This window comes from Pagrus major, chromosome 15 (assembly GCF_040436345.1).
Source record: "Pagrus major chromosome 15, Pma_NU_1.0".
NCBI lineage: Eukaryota > Metazoa > Chordata > Actinopteri > Spariformes > Sparidae > Pagrus > Pagrus major.
In genome coordinates, this window is record NC_133229.1 from 13136753 (window position 1) to 13156672 (window position 19920).

At 43.0% G+C, this 19920-nt stretch overlaps 1 protein-coding gene across 1 annotated transcript; it reads right to left on the minus strand.

Annotated features, from left to right (window-relative positions):
• Positions 1-1411: 1411 nt before the first annotated feature.
• Positions 1412-19130, minus strand: nid1a (nidogen 1a). Its single transcript, XM_073481608.1, has 20 exons — positions 18820-19130; positions 16371-16673; positions 16067-16293; positions 15144-15445; positions 14913-15053; positions 14343-14594; positions 13869-14069; positions 13487-13720; positions 13171-13308; positions 12506-12634; positions 11572-11715; positions 9743-9862; positions 9042-9260; positions 8714-8886; positions 7130-7256; positions 6865-7036; positions 4716-4873; positions 4514-4637; positions 3672-3784; positions 1412-2024 (listed from the first exon to the last, which is right to left on the minus strand). Exons 1-20 carry the CDS (start codon positions 19021-19023, stop codon positions 1894-1896), a joined length of 3612 nt encoding a protein of 1203 aa, XP_073337709.1. The 5' UTR covers positions 19024-19130; the 3' UTR covers positions 1412-1893.
• Between the last annotated feature and the right edge of the window lie 790 nt (positions 19131-19920).

The following is a 19920-nucleotide window of genomic DNA, read 5'->3' on the forward strand; positions in this document are numbered from 1 at the left end:
CAAAATTCTGCAAGAATTTATCCAAAAGACTAATTTATCTGTTTTTATCTGTGTTGTCCAGGGCAAAATAGTCCTTGCAGACAAATATGAGGGTCAGGTCACTCACGGTGCTAATGACCGCTGACAGCCGGTGACACGCCCACTGACTCCTGTTTGTCTTCCTATTGGACAACACACAACTAATTCCCCAATCAATCAATACAGTTCGTTTAGGACCGGTGGTGCGTTTGAGGAATCTCTGAAAATCTGCGATTACACCACAATAGAGGCACAAACTGGCACAATGCTAGCCCAAAACTCATTGTTGTTTTATCAATATGTGTCATTTGTTTGCTTATTGGTTTAGTATTTCATTAATAAACCACACACAAGACAAATGGTTACTCACGCATCACATTTACATTTTGTTCAATGAGACATTAAGTAATAAATCTTAAGAGCTTAACTCATAATGTTCACAGTTAACAGTACACACCTTTTTGTTTTGGTATGAAGAATGGATTTCATAAGTTTGTGTTTGGAAACTAGGCCTTCTCGCAGTATGCTAAATAGTTAATCATTTAATTCATTTCTCAGGGATTTGCTACTTTTATTTGTCTTGTGATAAACTGAACATCTTTGGATTTGCCATCTTTGGACGATGAAGCATTTTCACTTTTAATGTCATTTGGTATGCACATTAAAATCAGCATCATCAATCAATAATGAAAGTGTGATCATAACCCTGACATGAATGTTGTGGTTTTAACAAAGTTGCAACTCCTGTGTTAAATCTAACATATTCCGAGTTTTTAAAGAGCCCCTTAATGCACCACTGACGTCACCAGGTGTCTCCCTTTTTGCGGCAGCGTACAGACTGCGGGGGTGGCAGCTTCATATTAACAAAGCACAGACGTCATCCTATTGACACATTGCAATTTGAAAATAGGCCACGTGAGAGCAACAAACCAAATGGCTCTTTTACAGCACCTGAAGCAGGTTACAGGTTACTGGATTACTTTATAGCAATATGATAGGGCTGGTCAGTAATCCACAAGGATTATTAAATCCACCCTGTGTAACGTTACCACACCACACACGCACCAGCCAGTTATTCAGGAAAACTCATGTGGAAAATCTTACAGTAATATATAATATATGACAAAGGAGATGAAAATACTATAATTTTAGAAGTATTTCATTATTAATCTGAGGGCTTCAACTCCCATTTTATGGACCATGAATAAAACCTTACAAACATTTTAATATTCTACATTTTTTACCTCAGACAGGTCATTTTATAAACCATGGTAGGCACTCTACATGACAAGGTATTCCCTATTCTCAAGGTTTACTCTGCCAAGCTTGACTTGTAATTACCTCCACCAAACACACAGTGTCACTATTATCACACCAAAGCCACAGACCAACATGTTAGAAAAATGTTTATTCTTTTGCTGCCCAGCATGTAAACTCATCCCACCAGCTCGTACAGACACTAGTCACACTCCACAATAATACTTCCATGAGATGAGCTTATCTGAACATGCCACAGTGTAACACAACTCACATGAGATGATGTCATGTGTTGCTGTGATGAATTTCACATTAAATTATGAATCCCTTGAGCTTTATTCTCAGTTTATGTGCACTCAGGAAAAGACAAAATAATCGTGTTTTTATTTACAATCCTCGGAGGCAGTCGTGATTTTACAATTTCTTGAATTTATTTATGAGGCAATGGGAAATGTAGAAATGTAGATAAGCATAAGACTGAGCGATAAAAGGCACAGTAAATTCACCTCGGGGTTTTCAGTGGCATTTTCAGCAGCTATAGTTTAGTAATGCTGAGTGCTCCTAATTTGCGGTCAAACATCCAAACAGTGTCAACTCTCAGAGCTCAGCCGCCTTCTCTCAGTACACGCCGTCTCTCTCCACACAGCCCACGCCCACTGCGTTGTCGGGACATTTGCAGGAGCGTCCGGCAGGGGTTGCTAAACAGAGGTGGGTGCAGCCCCCGTTGTTCACAGCACAGTAGTTTTGTCCTGGCGGAAGGAAAAAATATATATACAAACTCTTATTAATGCAGGACATTCCAGGCCATTTGTATGAATCATAAGCCACCGTAGCTGGGAGCTGCAGGAAACAGTCCATTCACTGTTTGTTCAACAGATATATACATACTTCACAGAAACACATAGCAAACTCCAGATGTCGGAGGCCCCTCTCCCTTGGCTCCACATTCCCTGGCTTGCATAATGCATGCAGCCTTATCTAGAAGGGAGGATGAGGCCTGGTGCTGCACAGTAACATCAGTCACTGATTCACTTAATGATGGATACTGGCTGCAGAACTCCCGTTGTTTTCAGGTCGAGGAGTGAACCTGGGATTTTCCTTGTTCGTAGCTTGCACTCAGAATTATTTACGGAGGGCAGTAAGGTCAAAAAACTGGGCTGCTAAGTCTTGAGGAGTAAAGGGAATGGACGATAAGTCTGACTCCGAAGATAAACCCCCAGATGTTCAAGGGTCATGCTATTTCTAGGAATGGCTCTTTAATGCTGCGGTACATCAGTGTTAGATGCAACACCAAGATAACTCCAGGCATCTAATTTAACTACATAAGTTCGAAGTAAAGTGTCACATTTAGTGCAAAATATTTCTATCATGTTGAGTCAATGTGAATACATTTAATAACTTACTCTGATTAAATTAAAGGGGCAATATGTAACATTCAAAATTTAACTGTAAACAGAATATGAAGATATAACAGTTTTGAGGTGTCTATGTATTGTATTATAGAGATATCTACTGGAGTTAGCATGCTAACCAGCTAGCCCCGGCCTGTCCTGGTTCAATGCTTCTGTGCTAGTGATGTAAACACCAAAACTCCCCTGGTCCGCTAACTACCAGTCTGGACTGCTAGCTGCACAGCTAACTGGACTAACTAGCTAATGACAGCTACAGTTAGCAGCAGTTAGCGGTTAATCTAGTGATATGCTGCCCCCTGTTTATTTTGGGTATTTATTTGACAGCAGCACCAACAGTCATACTTCAGGGAAACGCTAGGAGGGGTACATTTGAAAAGTTGTCTAATGCAGACTTATAATATATATATACATATATATATATATATATATATATATATATATATATATATATATATATATACATATATATACATATATACATATATATATATATATACTCTCAGCACAGGAGCTTTAGACAGGGACAGGCCAGAGCTAGCTGGTTAGCATGTTAACTTCTGCAACACAATACACAGACATCATGAGGTCAAACGTCTTATTTCTTCACATTCTGCTAATAATCTTAATATTCTTTTTAAACTTTATTAACTAAAATTCATACATATTGCTCTTTTAAGATGAACTTCTACATAAAAACAAAGTGTTTTATTAGTGTTTATTATTGGTTAATCTCCCTAAGATCATACATCTAGTTAAATAATTTATACATATGACTCAACATGATAGAAAAACTTTGCATTAAATGGCCCTTTATATGGAACTTACGTAATATAATCGGAGGGAAGATGTTTGTGTTTAAGACCATTTTTTTCTTTGAGAGTAGGTTTTGAAAAAAATCAATAAACAATTCTTCAAAAGTAAACATTTAGTTTCAGTTTTTTAGCACACAGAGGAATTCATGGTAAATATTTTGCTCTTATTTACCAGAAGGACACTGGGCGTAGGCTGTGGCGATCCCATATAGCTTGGTCCTTTTCTGAGGCTGGAACTGGTCTGACTCCTTGCCAGTGTAGCGGTCCACAGCAACCACTGCATCCCTGTTGTAAACACAGTCAGAGTTTAGCAATCCAGTACTACCCCAGCTTGACTAATGTTAGCATCCTGCCTCCCTGTGTTTTTGTATATAAATCTGTAAGCATGAGTAAGGGTTAGTGTAGGTTTTCCCAGCCATAACTGACATAGTTTGTGCGCCTCCACCACCACCACCTCCACCACCACCTCTCAACCGTCTCCAGCAGGGCTGCAGCCCTGGAGAGATCAGAGGGAGGCCCTGAGCAGGTCACTCACAGACGCTGAGGCTGAGAAATTGCAAGCAGCTGCCACTTTTTGAGATGCTTCCTCACCCAACACACACAAATAGATGCCCCCACCCCCGCTTTTTTGCTGTGGCTAACATACAGGATCGTCCGCGTGGGAAGAAAGCTCCACAGTCTTCAGAGAGGGAGTGTTTGAGTCAGGAGGGACATCAAGGGCCCACGCTTGAAGTGTGGGGAGCTTTCTGACCTCTGACCTCCCCTCTCCTTCCTCTACCGTAACAGACTTGAGCTCTTACATGGCACAGTGGACCATAAAGCCTGAATTATGTCTTTGATGCTCTACATTCCAATGTGTTGTAATTCAAAACTTTTGCCAATCTCCTTTAAACCAATAATTGTGTTGGTATTAAACAAACAAACAAACATAAAGCATGCCAGGATTTAAATTCACTGGAACTCTGAAGTAGTTCCACATGTTGTCATTGGATAATAAAGTACAGAAAGTCAAACCTCCTCCAGTCAGTGTAGTAGATGTTCTTCCCAAAGGACGTGATTCCAAAGGGGTACTGAATCCCCTCCATAATCTGTCTGCGGTCACCCCGGGCAGGATGCGTGCACTCCATTTTATGTGTGCCTGCAGGTGAGAGATTACTGCTGATCACAAGGCAGACATCATTTCATACATGAGTCATCTGTCTGAAATCCACAGTACCTGCATCTGCCCAACAGAGCATCGAGCTCTGAGGGTCGTAAGTCAGGCCGTTTGGCAGGCCGAGGTCGTCTTTAACCAGCACCCTTCTGTTGGAGCCGTCCATGTAAGAGGTCTCGATCTTGGGGGCGTCGCGGTTCCAGTCGGTCCAGTATAGATTACTGTTGTAAGGACAGGTGGAGAGTCAGTTTACTATCAAACTGGACCAAGGGCGTAGGTTTGGTCTCAGCTTTGGTAGTGACATTACCAGGGGTGGACTGGGACAAAAATTCAGCTCTGGCATTTTCTGTCCAGACCAGCCCACTATATTATCAGCGGACACCACGAAGAAGTCCACAAATCTCGTGGCGTCCTTTCTCACACATACTACAAAGGAGAGTCATATTCCTTGATAGCAGTTAACAAATAAAGCACGTAGCTATGAACTCAAGGACTAAAACTGACAGCTATAGCAATCAACCAATCAATCTTTGTTCATTATAGTGTCAAATCACAACAGAAGTTATGTTATGACCAGGGGTGGGACGAGACTAACGGGAAGAACCCAAAACCAGAGACGGGGTGGAGTTTTTCTCACATCATTACTTACATTTGCACAACAGTTGGTGCATTTCTCAAAACAATTAGTACAAACTGCAAAACCTTGTTGATAACCTGCAAAAGCATGTCACATGCTCAAAATAGAGGTCATTCCTCAAAACCAAGTATTCCTATCAATGAAAGTGTGTGTGTCATAAAAAAAAGTCCTGACACCATCATTTATGAACAAGGTAGTCAAATGGCTTTGTCGTGTTTTCATTAGGACACTTTACTAGTGTTTCCCAATGCAAAAAAGCCAGATCTTTGTGACCTGAAAATGCTCAAGACTATACACTAACACTATACACAGCCATTTGAAAACTACAGTAAAAGTAACACATTTACACACAAATTATACCTATTAGATATTTATCACCTCAGTAAACAATACATGAATTGAAAGATTACAATAAATTCAATGGTAAATATTGCAAATTAAATTTATTATTTCCTACAGGTTTACTTGTGTTTTGTATCTCTGTTTACAGCTCATCAGGCCACGTGAATGTTTACTGTTGCTATGGCAACAAGAGACCGCTGACGTTAGCATCTGTTAGCTAGCTTAGCTAAATCATCTGAACAATAATAACCCATAATATCACAATTCGGCGTATTTGAACAAAATCAACCACAACTACCAACAGTCACAGCCCTTTAACTCTGGGCTGATGTGCTGCCACATGTTAGATTGTCAAAGTTAGAAAATAACGACTTCAGTCCCTGAGGAGCTACGTTAGCATTAGCGGCAGCTACGTTAGCATTAGCGGCAGCTGCGTTCATCAGTATGTTAGTGAGGTCGCATCACATTCAATGTAAAAACGTCTTTTACTTTGTTTTGGACATGTCTCAAACATTTAGCCGAGCCAGCCCCAGGCTGACGTTACTGACCCTGTCTGCCTCCACTCGCTCATCATCGTCAGGTCCTCCTCCCTCGTCTCCCGGCGCAGCAGCACCTGTGGCTGCTGGCGGGTCGGTGTTACTGGTCCCGGCACCAAAAAGCTCCGTCAACTTCGCACATTTAGCAGCCTCCACCTCCAGAGACTTCAACTTTTTAATCGCTGTTTCTCAGCTGTTTCTTCCTCTTATCCATTTCAAGTAGCGGACACAGTTTGGAAGATGCTCACTACTACCACTCACTAACGTTACTACTGGCTCAGCAGCAGACAAATATTGGTAGTGACTATTTTGCAATCCTCGAACATTGGTTGTGACATGTCACGACCATCTATATAGAAACCTACGCCCATGAACTGGACCACATGCGAAACGAGATCTCCTGACACCATTTTCTGGGGCAACGCTACTGCATCATGGGTTTAGTGCCTCTCAAGACGATTGTGATTGGTTTAAAGAAATAAAAACAGCCCATATATATCCATCTTCCATATAGCATAATGATATTAGCTGTAGCCAGACCTTTCTTCAGTGCTGGCACATCGCTGTGGAGACAGGTTCGGTTACGCCAAACTTCATATTATTAATTTTTAAATGCATACTGCCCAGTCAGATCTGAAAAAGGATGAGTTTACCTATAGCAAATGTTATCAAACAAATGTTATGAAACAACACACACCCGTTGGGAGGATCAGTGATGATAGCACGGGGGTTGACAAGATCCGAGTCTATGATGACACGCCGCTGAGACCCGTCCAAAGAGGCCACCTCGATGCGATCCTTCACAGAGTCCGTCCAGAACAGAGTTCGTCCCAAATGGTCGATGGCGATACCCTCTGGGCTGTCCAAATCTGTTGACAGGTCATAGTTTGCTTATCAGTTTCTTTTAAAACTGGTTGAAAATGAAAGAGATGCAGTGGATAGAGGGATAAAAGTAACGCTACCTGATCTAATGACCTCAGTCGGCTCTCCCCCCTGAATGCTCGCCTTGCTGATCGAGGGAGATGTGATTTCAGTCCAGTAGACCATTTTCTCCACACAGTCATAGGCCACTCCAATGATTACCTTCTCCTGCAGAAGGGTCAACAAACCAACAATCTTTGAAGCTGACTTTACTCAAACACGACTGGTCAGAGACAAAAAACAAAAAGCAGATGTGTTTTTTGACATTAGCGTCTAGACATAAATCCAAACAAACAGAGCCACACACTGAGAAACTCCAGCAGACTTCAGACCAGCTGGTTTGGAAATCAGCGTAACAAGAAATGCAAATTGCAGTTCCAAAGATGTCAGACTGATGTTAGTAATTAGTGTGAATGTCGCCATGTGCCTCCAATAAAGTGCAGGCCTTGAACGCATGAAGCAGATGGGGAAATGGTAGAGCCAGAATGCAAGTGTTATTACCAGCAAGAGGCTGAACTGATGTTGTGTTCACAAATGAGAAGTCCAAACATACTGTAACGTTTTGATTGTTTTCTCTAGAATGATCTGAATGATACTAAGAAGTCCTGACTTGACATTGTGATTGGTTTATTGTACGGCTATGATCGTCTATGACGTTGGTTCTGACCCTGGGGGTCGGGTTAATTTCCAGTTAATTTGCAGGGGTCGCCAGATGGTGGTGGAGAAAAAGATAAAATAACAAACTTTAGACTGGGAATTGTTTTTTCATTACATTGCCTGTACCATATAAACTACCTTAAAACTGATTTTTGTTTGTGTTGGTGATGGTCAAAGTGTGTGTGCAAATGAGTTCTGACTGGATACACACATAAGAACCCCTCCGTTTTCATTTTGGTACTTTCAGGATGTTGGAGCCAGGTCCTGAACACTAACCTGATTATTCTGGGGGTTGTGACCCGAAAATGGTTGAGAACCACTAGTCTAAGATCTTATCAGCATTTCATTTGTCATGAACAGAACAAAATCCAGAGAATAATTCCCTTTTATGACATGATTCATAAACAGAAAAGCCTTTTAAAAGCTCTCAGAAATAAGGATTGTAGACATGATAGGGTTAATGTGCCCAAAAAAAATAAAAAATGACATGAGGTCACCACAAAAAATCTTTCCATTGCATTCACGTAGCAGCACCGCTGCTGTTCAGATCATCTGCTCCAGTTAGTCGCTGCCAGTTTGTGCACTATCTAACATTGCATGTTGCTAATGTTAGCTAATGCACTAACGTTAAAATTAGCTAGCAAATGTTAAGCTAATGCTGCTATCGTTAGCTAGCAAACATTAACATTGCTAACACTAGCTAATGTTAATGTTGCTAATGCTAGCTAGCTAAAATTAAGGCATTACAGTATGCTGGGCATGTAATGTGGAACTCGAGCATTCTTACGTTATTTTTCCCACAAACTGGCAACTACCAAGACTGTTGATCACTGACAAAACACAGATACCACGTGATACCAACGGCTTTATACTATTGGCTGACAAACCTTGGTTGAATATATAACCTAATTTCATGACATCAATATATTACCCGGCCCTACAAGTCACAATTATTTAAAAAGACTTACAGGCAGATGGAGGACAGGCTTGGCATCCTCCTTCTTCATATCATGACCTTCCAGTGGGACGTGCTCTATCCTGCCACTCTGGGCAAACAACAGGTGTGTTCCTGGAGGAAGTGGGTGGACATCGGGTCGAGGGGTGGGTCCAACAGGTGGTGGCACGCCGCCATGGTCGATACCTACAGGAGATAGGAAAATCAGGGGTCATTATAGCAGTGAAACTGTTCCCTGTTCAACAAAAACTTCTTCAAAGCCTCCATTTGATCTTTTAATACATAGTAAAAGAGAGTGTGATCTTTTGTTGTCTGGTGTTAAACACATGAGATGTACTCACACATTGGTCTGCTGCCAGGCCCAGAGCGAGTCCCGGGAATTTCCTGTCCGTTTCGGTCCACGCACCAGCAGTGTCCCGTGCTGCCGTGGCACTGCATGGGCTCATAGGCACCATTCTCGTCACATGTAGGGATATACTGCCCAACGGGAGGTCGGGGGCCCCGTGGGCCAGCACCCCGGAGGCTGTCTCTGTGGGTCTCACATTGTGTTTTTGTCCGCTCTGAAGACAAACATAAGCACCAGAGTGAACACTGATAACGGCAATGTCACAAATTTATTCATAAGCTCATTCATGCCTCCTTTTGTCTTCTGCTTAAAATCCGGCTACACAAAAACACCCACATCCCTCGTAAGACGACAAATTCCTTTTGCTATCCAGTAGAAAATGAAAAACAGGTTCCAGCTGGCACTGATATACTCTGGCGGGGAACTCATTTCCAAACACTACTCTTGTCCAGATGGGTGGAATAAACAATGCTGAGAATGAAAAGGATCCGTTTTCAATTGTTCTATTATCGAGTCTGCAACTAAATCAGAGAAAACTGTCACACAAACCACCTGAACCTCCCCGACATACTCCAAAAATAAACTTTTGGCAGCACAGACTGAATATAAAATCAAGTCGACAGACAACGATGCTCTGTTCAAGCAGGATGTTGGGTTTGCTTGTCAAAAAAAGATGTGTCATTCAAAAAGACTTACCTGCAGAGCAGTAGAAGCCGTCGCCATAGTAACCTGACCTGCACTGGCAGGTAAATGATCCCTGGGTGTTATAACAAACAGCGTCCTGATGGCACCTGCCTGGCTGGCACTCATCTATGTCTGCAGGCAGACAGAAGAGGGTGAGCGAGGACAGAGAAGAATCAGTTATCAACACTTCGAAGGTTTTCCGCATTTGTTGGGTCCTTTTACGGTCAGAGATCTACACTGTGCCCATAACTGTCCTCAGAGTGCAGAGCATCAAGCAAAGGCGTGGAAAGAATGGAAACTATGAATGAGCGCTCCCAGCCAAAAAAAACTACACGCCTGAAGACCTCCACATGTTCAAAGTGCAATATGTAAGAAATACTCACCTGTCAGCAAGAGCAGTACCTACAGTATGTACCTGCCTGCCTGCAGACCTACTAACTGCAGCGCAGGGTAGCCTTTTTTGACTCGGGTACGTTCGTGACCACTGTTTTGCTTGTGTCTACATGATTGTAGCATTTAACAGAGTTATTCATTTATGTATTTATTAGACTAAAACAGCTAAGGGAGCTTGTTGAACATGGCTCTGAAGGGAGGCCTACAGGGAGCGGGTGGGATTTTTAGGGTTGGATAGTTTCAAATTGTAGCTTGCTCTTGCTGGTTTCTCCAATCTTACTAACCCCAGCTTTAAATTCCCACCTGCTTTTCATGTTTCAGTGTTCAATCACAGCAGATGTATAATGTCAGAAATCTCACCTCCTCCAGTCCTGAGCAGATGGTTTAACAATTAGGGCCTTAAAGTAAAGGACAATCCTGCTGGTTTTACATTCAGTTGACCAGAAACACTTCACATTACTGCCAACTCTATTACTGGACTGAACCATGTTTGTTTAACTTAGTCATCATCACATGATGAAGTCATCTGCAAGAAAGAATTGTCTGGAAAACCGTATTTGTAAGTGAAACAACACTGACACTCGATCATTGCCAGATGCTACTAAAACCACATAATTTTCACAATGTCCTCCTCAGCTTATTTTTTTATCCTCCTCGACAATCATTCCCCGATAACATCTTCCACGAGTGCTGAGTTCTTTGGCAGCAAACGCTCAAATCTCAGTTTCACATTCTCCCACACAAACAAACGTATAAAGCCAGTTTGCGACGGGGATAAATAAAGAGTTTTACAGTGTTTAATTTTAATCAATTTATAATTTGAATTAATAAAACTATTGATTTTTAATTAATGAATTCAAATCACTGTTTGTTTTTTTACTTTCAACCCACAAAGCAGAGGCAGGAGCTGGTGAATCAGAGCTGCTGCATAGTCGATCCAGACACATAAATAAACAACATACCAAAAAACATCACATTAAAAAGTTTTTTTCACTTTTGCTATTCCATTTTTAATTCATCATGAGACTCAATAGCATTCATTAAAACATCTGTCTCTACTAGAGTTTCATGTGTTAACACTCCTGGCTGCATAAACAAGGATCCCCTGCCTTCAAATGCATCATCACACCTCTGTCCAGCATCTGTCTGCCTTTATAAAGTTACAAGTCTGTAAGTTGATCTTTACTGAAATGAATAGAAACCTGCGGATGACTGAAATGTAACAGATCAGCCTTTAGACTTAAGACAAAACCAGTGATACGGTCCTGTAAGTCTTATGTTATGATAGAGCAATGTACACAAATGAATTACTTGTAATATACAATGTGAACACTGTATGTTGGTGGATGTGAATTAGAAGCAATAAATATACATTCTGTACAAACTGAAAGCAGTTTATTCAACAAATGTATATTTAGTGTCTGTGTCTGTGTGTCTGTGTGAGGTACCTCGGCAGACTCTTCCATCTCCGGCGAACCCTGGCAGGCAGGAGCAGATGTAGGACGAGCCTCCAGTGTAGCTGCACTGAGCGCGCTCAGGAATGTCACAAGTATGAGTGCCTTCTTCACAGGCGTCCACAGGTCGGTCAACCTCTGAGGAGAAGAAGACCAGGGAAATACTGTTCATTTATTTCGGTATGAAACATTTAGGATGAGATCCTGATATGTTAGAAGACGTCAAAATAACGAGACGTCTTTTTAAACTTTGAAGCAGTTGCTTTTGTCGTTTTGGGAAATACGCTTATTAGCTAGATGGGAAGATCAATGCCACTCTTATATTGGTCCGATAAACATAAGGTTACAACCAGCAGCTAGTTAGCTTAGCTTCTTACGAAGACTTAAAATGGTGGGGAAACAACTTGCATTCAGTTTTGTATGGATTAAACAACCAAAAGTATATAACATGTTATGTCCAACAGCTAGATTCTGTTACTTTCGGACTTGGCCAGGCTAGCTGTTTCCCCCTTCCTCAAGTCATTATGCCAAGCTACGCTAACTGGCCGGTTGTAACTTAAAATTTAGCATCTGGACCTTCTCATCTAACTCCCGGCAAGAAAGCAAATAAGCACCTTTCCCAAAACGTTGAACTATTCCTTTAATATGTGTGGGTTACAGCAGGTGAAAAACCAGCCGGAGACCAGAAAAGTTAGAGAGGAAAATTGAGGTCTGGCTAATCTTGTAAACCTTTTTATGACTTTTTAAAGACTCTGAAGTATCCTGATGCAGTCTAATTAAGTGAGCCGAGGCCTGATGAACACACAAACATGCATATTTACACAAAGATGGTGATGCACACATTTTCTTACAGTTCATGTCTGAACCTGTACATCCCAACTACGAGGTGAAGTTTATGAATTAAGTAACTGTACTTGGCAACACTTACCAGTGCAGGTCTGCCCATCACTGCCGAACTGATACCCATCTTCACATTCACAGCGGAAGGTCCCGGGCTGGTTGTTGCAGATAGCGTGGAAGCCACAGATCTGAGGATTCTCTGCGCACTCGTCAATGTCTGATAAAGAGGAGAGACGATTATCATATGCTAATAACTCCCTCATTAGGTCCGAGTTAAAGTCTGAAGCTCTGAAGTCTGCAGCTTTGTCAAATCAGTGTCCTTTGTTATCAGATGTCAGGAGATCATAAGAGAGAGCTTAATTAGATTTCTTAATTACAAATGTTTAAAGATAGTATCTGTCTGAAATACTTCCTTCCTCTTTCTACTGTCTGTGCCTCAGAGCTCTTCCTGTCCTGGATGCTAAAGACTGTTGGTTTTCTACATCCCGGGCTGAGGACGAGGACCACGCTACACATGTTAACCTGGTCTGAGAGTATAGGAAACTTTGTTTACCAAGTGGGACTCACTCTGCTAATTGGCAAGATTGCCGAGTTCCCCAGGAAGGAAGGCTTTAGGGAGTCGGGGTTGATTAAACGAAGGCTCTAAACAGATGAGGAAACTGTCTGATGTACTTGTAAGGAAAAAATATATTAGTGGTGAGAATCAAGAGGCAACTTCACCCTTTTTTGTATTACATCATACATCATTCTTACCATAACATGTGCGGCCATCGCCGTTGAAGCCAGCAGCACACTCGCAGTTGAACTGAGTTCCCTCTCCAGGTCGACACACAGCGTTGGTGTCACAGCCGTGTCTTCCAGTGAAACACGCGTTCTCCTGTGGCTGCCCTCCTGGGAATTAACGGTGTATTTTAGATGAAATGTTACAACAATAATATTCATTCAACCATTCAACAACAGTCCAACTTTAAGTCAAACTGTCCCTGGTCAGGATGTTATATGTTGTACACCAGGAAGGAAGTGAGCACAGACCCAAACAGGAAGACAAAAATTGTCCTTGTGACCTCACCATTGACATCCCCAATCTTGTTGCTCATGGCGAACCGGATGAGTTCATTATTAGCGTCGTACATGACAAACACCTGGTCCACGCTGAGCATCTGAGTCTGTTTCATGTCTCTCAGAGAGTCGCCATGCTGGCAGCTCTGAAAGGTGATGGTCTGACGCCACTGATACATCCTGGTTTCAGTGGAGCCATCGGGCAGGCTCACTACGTAGTCCCGGGTGGAGGATGAGGTGATCACTGGAAGGTATGATAGGAAGGTAAGATTGTAGTTTCTCATTCTTGATTCTTTAGTGTCAATTAATGATTACAAAGGCAGAAAAAGGCCAAGAGTGCAAAAAACAGGAGAAACAACCCGATGACATTCTCTGTTCAGGCTGTGTCTTACAGTTGTTGCTGTACTGATAGATCTCAGAGTAGCGCTCAATCTGCACAGTGGAGCCGCGAGGCACCTCAGGGACCCGGCCTTCCAGGGTGGTGCTCACCACCAGGTGGTCGTGCTCATCGATGCCTTTGAACTCCTGCCTGATGGTCAGCTTCTCATTCCCTGGCAGAAAGGTCACCTCAGCCTGCCGTGTGAACTCCCCCCCTATAGAGGACAGAGACAAAGAGGTTAACTTTAAGACCCTGGCCCTGGATGAACTTTGGCTTACTGCCTTCTGTCTCAGCTGAGGTAATGTGAGGGGAATTCAGCTGGACGGAGTGAGTAGAACTGCAGCTGTGGCAGCATTAACATTTCTGTTTGCCTCCTGAATCTTCACTTCTGGCATTTACTAACCAAGTGAAGCATGAGAAAACCACACGAGAAGCTGCTGGGTATCACATCAACAGATATTGTCAGTGAAGTTGTACTATTCCTCACCAATAATGCTGAAGCCATTCTTGAAGCCAGGCTGCTCCAGGGCAAACGCCCACCCAATCACACCACCGAGGGCCGACAGAGGCTGCAGTGAGGGCCCGAGGGTGTAGGGGATGTCACTGATGGCCACATAGGATCGGCCATCGTTTACCACAACGTATGAGTGGAGATCGTTGCTGCTGAACTCCACGGGAGAAGGAGAGTTGCCCACATACACTTTTCCATACACTTTACCGTTCATCCTCTGTGGCTTTCCTGCAGAAACAAACCAAAACCATCAAAGTTGGTCACAGAGAAGAGCAACCCTACAGCTGAACCCTTAGCATAACCCTTTTTTGTAGTAGTTTTTTTTTTGTTTGTTTTGATTTTCCAATATCTTCATATCTGCCACAATGAAGAACAATGAACACATTCAAGGTCCAGTGTTAGCTTCTATCTCATACAAGGAAACATTGCATTATGCACTTTAACCAAACCCCTTTCCTCTCCATTACCACAAAGCAGTGAAAATGATTACACTTTCACCCGCTGTTTCAATCTGTCAATCAATTTAAGGCAGAAGCGTGACGTTACCCTCTGCCACACACTGTATCCCGTTGCCATAGAAGCCAGGCCTGCAGTGGCAGCAGTATCCACTGGAGTAGTCCTTACAGTCAGCAAACTGGGAGCACTTATTAGCGTTGTTCGCACATGTCCCAAGGTTGTATGAGAACACTGAAAACACATAAAAGCACAGTAAGAACGTGACAGGAACAGCTAATAAAATAGTTATAATCTTCCAGCAATGGACGGCTGTGGACTCACCATCTACATTTATATCTGTGTCGTCCACCACCACCACTTCTGGGTTCCCGGGCTGATGGGGCTGGTACTGAACTGGGTGGACTTCGATTTGTGCCCCCTCTGACTCAAAATGAGGGTACTCCACTTGCTGTCCAGTATACACAAGTCTCCTTGCATCAGCGGCCTCCTCACGGCCCTCGGGGGCCCCCTGTGGTGTGGCTTCAGTGGGCAGGTCAGTGACCTCACCTGGAGCCACGTTGGTAAAATAGGGAGACGTTCCAATCTCGTACACCCAAACTCCCCGCAGGCCAGAGTTGGTCCCCCTGTGAGGAGAGAGGAGACTTTACAGTCGTGCTCTAGGGCTGTCAATTCATCTTTTCACTGATTGTTTGATTACTCAAATAGTTTTTTGGTGTAAATCTACTTCTCAGTGTTTCCCAACGCCCAGGATTACGTCCTCAAATGTCTTGTTCTGTCCACAACCCAAAGATATTCGGTTTGCTGTCATAGAGCAGTTAAAAACTACTCAAACCGATTAATCGATTATCAAAATAGTCAAGGATCAAGTATCTCGACTAAGTAGGTTATGTTTTCATCCTGTCTGTTGTTGGTTGGTTTGTTTGTCAGCAGGGTTACACAAAAACTACTGAGCAGTTTTACACAAAACTTGGACAGAGCATGGTTCTCAGCCCAGAAAAGACCCCATTAACCTTTGGTGCAGAACCAGATAAAGGGACAGATCCAGGAATTTTTTCTCTCTTTCTTTAACATTGTGAGATAGGTTGACATTTTCGATGCATGAATCTTGGATAAAGATTCGCTGGTATCTATGAGTGAGTATAAAGGGGCTGTGTTGAGCGCTCTACTGAGTACCCTTCTAGTGGTAGTGGTAATCAATAGTTGACAGCTAAGCTCTTAACTTCTCAGGCCATTGGTTGACTTACTCTGCTAAAGCTCTGACGGATGCCTCGTCATTGGTGGTGGTGCGGTAGTATGGTCCCTGACTGGAAAACAGGAAACCCTTGACCAATCCCTTACTGAAGCCACCATGCATAACCACACTTTGGCCTTCTGCAGCCGTGGAGGTGAACTGTATCCCATCCCTCGCGTACAGGACAATAGCATATGAGGCCGTCTCCAGGGATGCAATAACCAGCTGGAAGGTGTTTCTCTGTGTGATTAAACATTAGAGAGCACGTAAATGATCAGTTCCATCAGAGATCACTTAAACAACTATGTGATGCTCACCTTCTTGTCGGCGCCACCTACTCTGCTGTGAGGTTCATGGGCAGCGACATCGACCCAGGTGATCACCACAGCATGGGTTGGGTTGACTTCATCGTCTTCAGGGAAAGCCCTGTTGATGATCTCGGCTGACCGACGCAGGACGTCACGACTGGAGTCTTGACGGAAGTATACTCTGCCCTCACCGTCTCTTGTGTCCAGGTCTCCTTGCAGAGCTGCAATCATGCCGAACGCTGGGGGCATCTTGCCAAGATACGTCGACTCGCTGGTTGGCTCCGCTGTGGCAACAAAACCATTGGTGTTGATCTGAAATTAAAAGCGCAAGTTAAGATAATGGGGAGAACAAGAAATTAGATGATTGTAACACCTCATGACTCTCCTGGAAGAAGTGTTTCACTGCTCAGGCTGACCCAGTCCAGTCTGACCCACTTTGATCTTTATTCCAAACTCATTAGACTAATGATCCGAGTCAGCTGCCATGCCCCACAAAAGCGCTAACGAACAAACAACAAATGCCATTTAACACACATTTTTACACACTTAAGGTTTAACACGAACACATGGAGGGCTTGTAAAGAAAGAGAAGCTGGGCTCATGTCAGAAACACTCTCACACACAGGCACTCTGCACATGGGGCTCCTTCACTTCCTGACCAGGGGAAAACAAGAGCACTATTCCTGGCCCGGGCCACACTGTTTCCTGTCCTTGCCCCTGACAAGCAGCCCCAGAGAGCCTCAAGATTGCGCACTAATCGTCATTACAGAAACTTCCTGCCAAAATTGAAGATAGAGCTGGGAAAATGATCAGTGATTCTGATCTCGCAGATGTATCGCAGAGAGAGATCTTTTAAGGTTAATGGCTACCCCGACATACCAGGGCTTTGTGGATTATGAATCACACTCAAGAGGAGACAATAAAACATCCTAATAATTAGAGAAAATGTATTTTCTATAACCAGGTCTGGTGTGAAAGGCATTACTGTTTGCCTTCAGGGCGCAGACAGTTCAGAGTTGACTGTCTCATAAATGAAAAGCAAAAATCAGACTCAGACTATTATGGTTGCAGTAGAGAAATATGTTTGTGGTGAGTGATGGAAGTAGTCAGCATTGAGGAAAACCCCCCGAGACTGATAGTTATAACAGGGACTTAAATATTTATTCTCAACCTCTGGCTCATGTGTTAACCACAACTTTTTTTTCTACTCTTCACATCTCCACAAATGGATCTGCTCCCTGGGTGCGACTGAGCATGTGACGCGCTCCATAAACGACCCTTAAAACACTGATTGAAGATCTTTTAACAGTTAATAATTAATACACCTGGACAAAACTTCAGACATTAAAGCCTAAGAAATAATCGACTGACAAAGTATGGATGAAGTTCAGGTAAATGTTAAGTTCCTGCTTTTCAAAGGAAATACCTTTGGTACATAATCATTCTCTGATAGCATATAATCCACATGCGGCACAATTAAAACAGAGATGCAGCACTTTTCTTTGAAAAGGAGAATCACGGGGAATAAAGAGTTGTTTGTCCGTCCGACACAATGGTGCTGCTTTCAGCTAAATGTTGCTGTTGGCTTTTTCCAAGTCATTTAACATCTCCACATGATAACTGAACAGCAAATAATAAACACATGAAATCTTTGAGAAGTCGCTATTTTGATTATATATTATTAATTAAATTAATATTTAGATCATATTTCCACTAAAGGGGCTTTCTGTGTTGTGCTGGGAGGGAGTAGTTAGTTTATGTTATGTTATTGTTTCCATCACAATGTTAGCTACTGTTGCTCTCTGTTAGCAGAGTGTGCATAAAGTCACATCCTCTGGACTGGGGAGGAAAATCACATCCGAGTCTGTTGCAAAGAAATCCACAAACAACTTCAACGCATCGTCCACAGGCTTGTGTGGGCAACCGAGTGAGACAGATGCCTCATTTTACAATCAGCTCACATATGATCAATAAAACATGTATTCATGCATGTAAATTGCTACAACTTGTTACAGAGGGCCACTTTAATTGTATACATGTTGTTCAGGTAAGCCTCTCTTGTTGGCCCCACACTTCTGTGGCACAGACTCATCACTAGAGGGGTTTTTTTTTGGATGGATTGCAAAATGAGGTTCCTGGAGTACTCTGCTCTCTTTGTGTCAACAGTAAAAGGATAACCTCAGGGTTGCATTCCACAGCAGTGTGTGTGATAAATAAATCAATATTTACAGATACTCCAGAGCTACAGAGAAAAGTCATACCCTGGCCCAGATATATTTTGCAACTTCCAGGCATTGTTTAATGGTGTAACTACTGACCCCTTTTGACGTCTAACTTTCTACCCCAGGTTTGTAGGGTACGCGCAATTGCGCAAGATCGGTGGACAGTCCATCCTGACCAATAAATCCCACGTGTTTGTATTAAAATGACAATGATAGTGTACCAGGTTATAACTTACAAAGATGCTGTTGAAAGAGCCATCATAAAACAACACTGGATTGTCCAGCTGGAGTCGGTGCGTCTGGTCATTCCCTGCTTCCATTAACCGGTCTCTTGCGCTCGGACCGAAAGGAAAAAGCTCCCCCCGCGTTACGCTCTCCACCGACGCCACAAATCCGAGAAAACTCGCACAGGCGAGCCAGCCTCGCTCCTGCCAACCCATTGTTCGTTTTTCAGGAGAAGTTGAGCAGTCCTGTGCTCGGTCCAAGCCAGGTTAGTGGAGAGTGACGCACAGTGAAGAAAGTTCAGTCAGAGTTTGGGAGATGTGGGGCGGAGTTGGGAGAGAGAGCTGCTTTCATACAGCCACCAACACTGGAGGGAGAAATGAGAGGGTTGCCTATACTTTTCTTTTCATGCTGTTCCTAAAACAAATTCCTGAAGTGTTGTGGCGCTGGACATCCGCAGTGATGGTGTTTGGCTCACTTTGAAAAACAAAAACTTTATTATGTTATGAGGGTTAGTTCAGGACAGAAGTCAGTGGGGTCAGTTTCACATCATCCTCCTTCATTAAAGCAATGACTTACAACTCATTGTTCCAATATTGCCAAAACATTAAAAAGCAGTCACCACTGTTTGGGTGATAAAGGTACTATGACACAGGGGCCACTGTGTAGGAGGTCCAAGTGTCTCCAGAGGGACAACACTGGAGCTGTATTGGCAGGTTTGGATACAGGCCAAGGGGCCATCAGAGCACAGACATCAGAGCATGGACCAGTTACCAGCAACAGAGCCCCACGGCCGGTTTGATTGAAACATTATGTAAAGGACAATATCACAGAGCACTGTACCATACTCTAATCATCTGAGGCATACCGCTGTGGCTATCAGACTCGACTCCAGCTGGGATAATGAGGGGCATGCTGGTAATATGGCGCAACTCTGAGCTGTTTTCTGCACAGCAAACGGATGGTCAGTCATCCGTCCAACACTTTGGTCCACTCATCTGAGCAACTGTTGGCTACTTTGTCATGACATTTTAATGTGGGTATTCAGGGTCCCCTTGATTCCTATTGATTTATAATGACCTCTGACCTTTGTTTACTGCTAACATCAGCCTAAA

Excerpts from the sequence above, each read along its gene's own strand:
- nid1a (XM_073481608.1), bottom strand. The coding sequence starts at position 19,023 with ATGGGTTGGCAGGAGCGAGGCTGGCTCGCCTGTGCGAGTTTTCTCGGA. Across the intron at positions 14,070-14,342 it reads GAATGGCTTCAGCATTATTG|GGGGGGAGTTCACACGGCAG; the intron begins GTGAGGAATAGT and ends TGTCCTCTATAG. Across the intron at positions 4,874-6,864 it reads ATCACTGATCCTCCCAACGG|TAATCTATACTGGACCGACT; the intron begins GTGTGTGTTGTT and ends TCCTTACAACAG.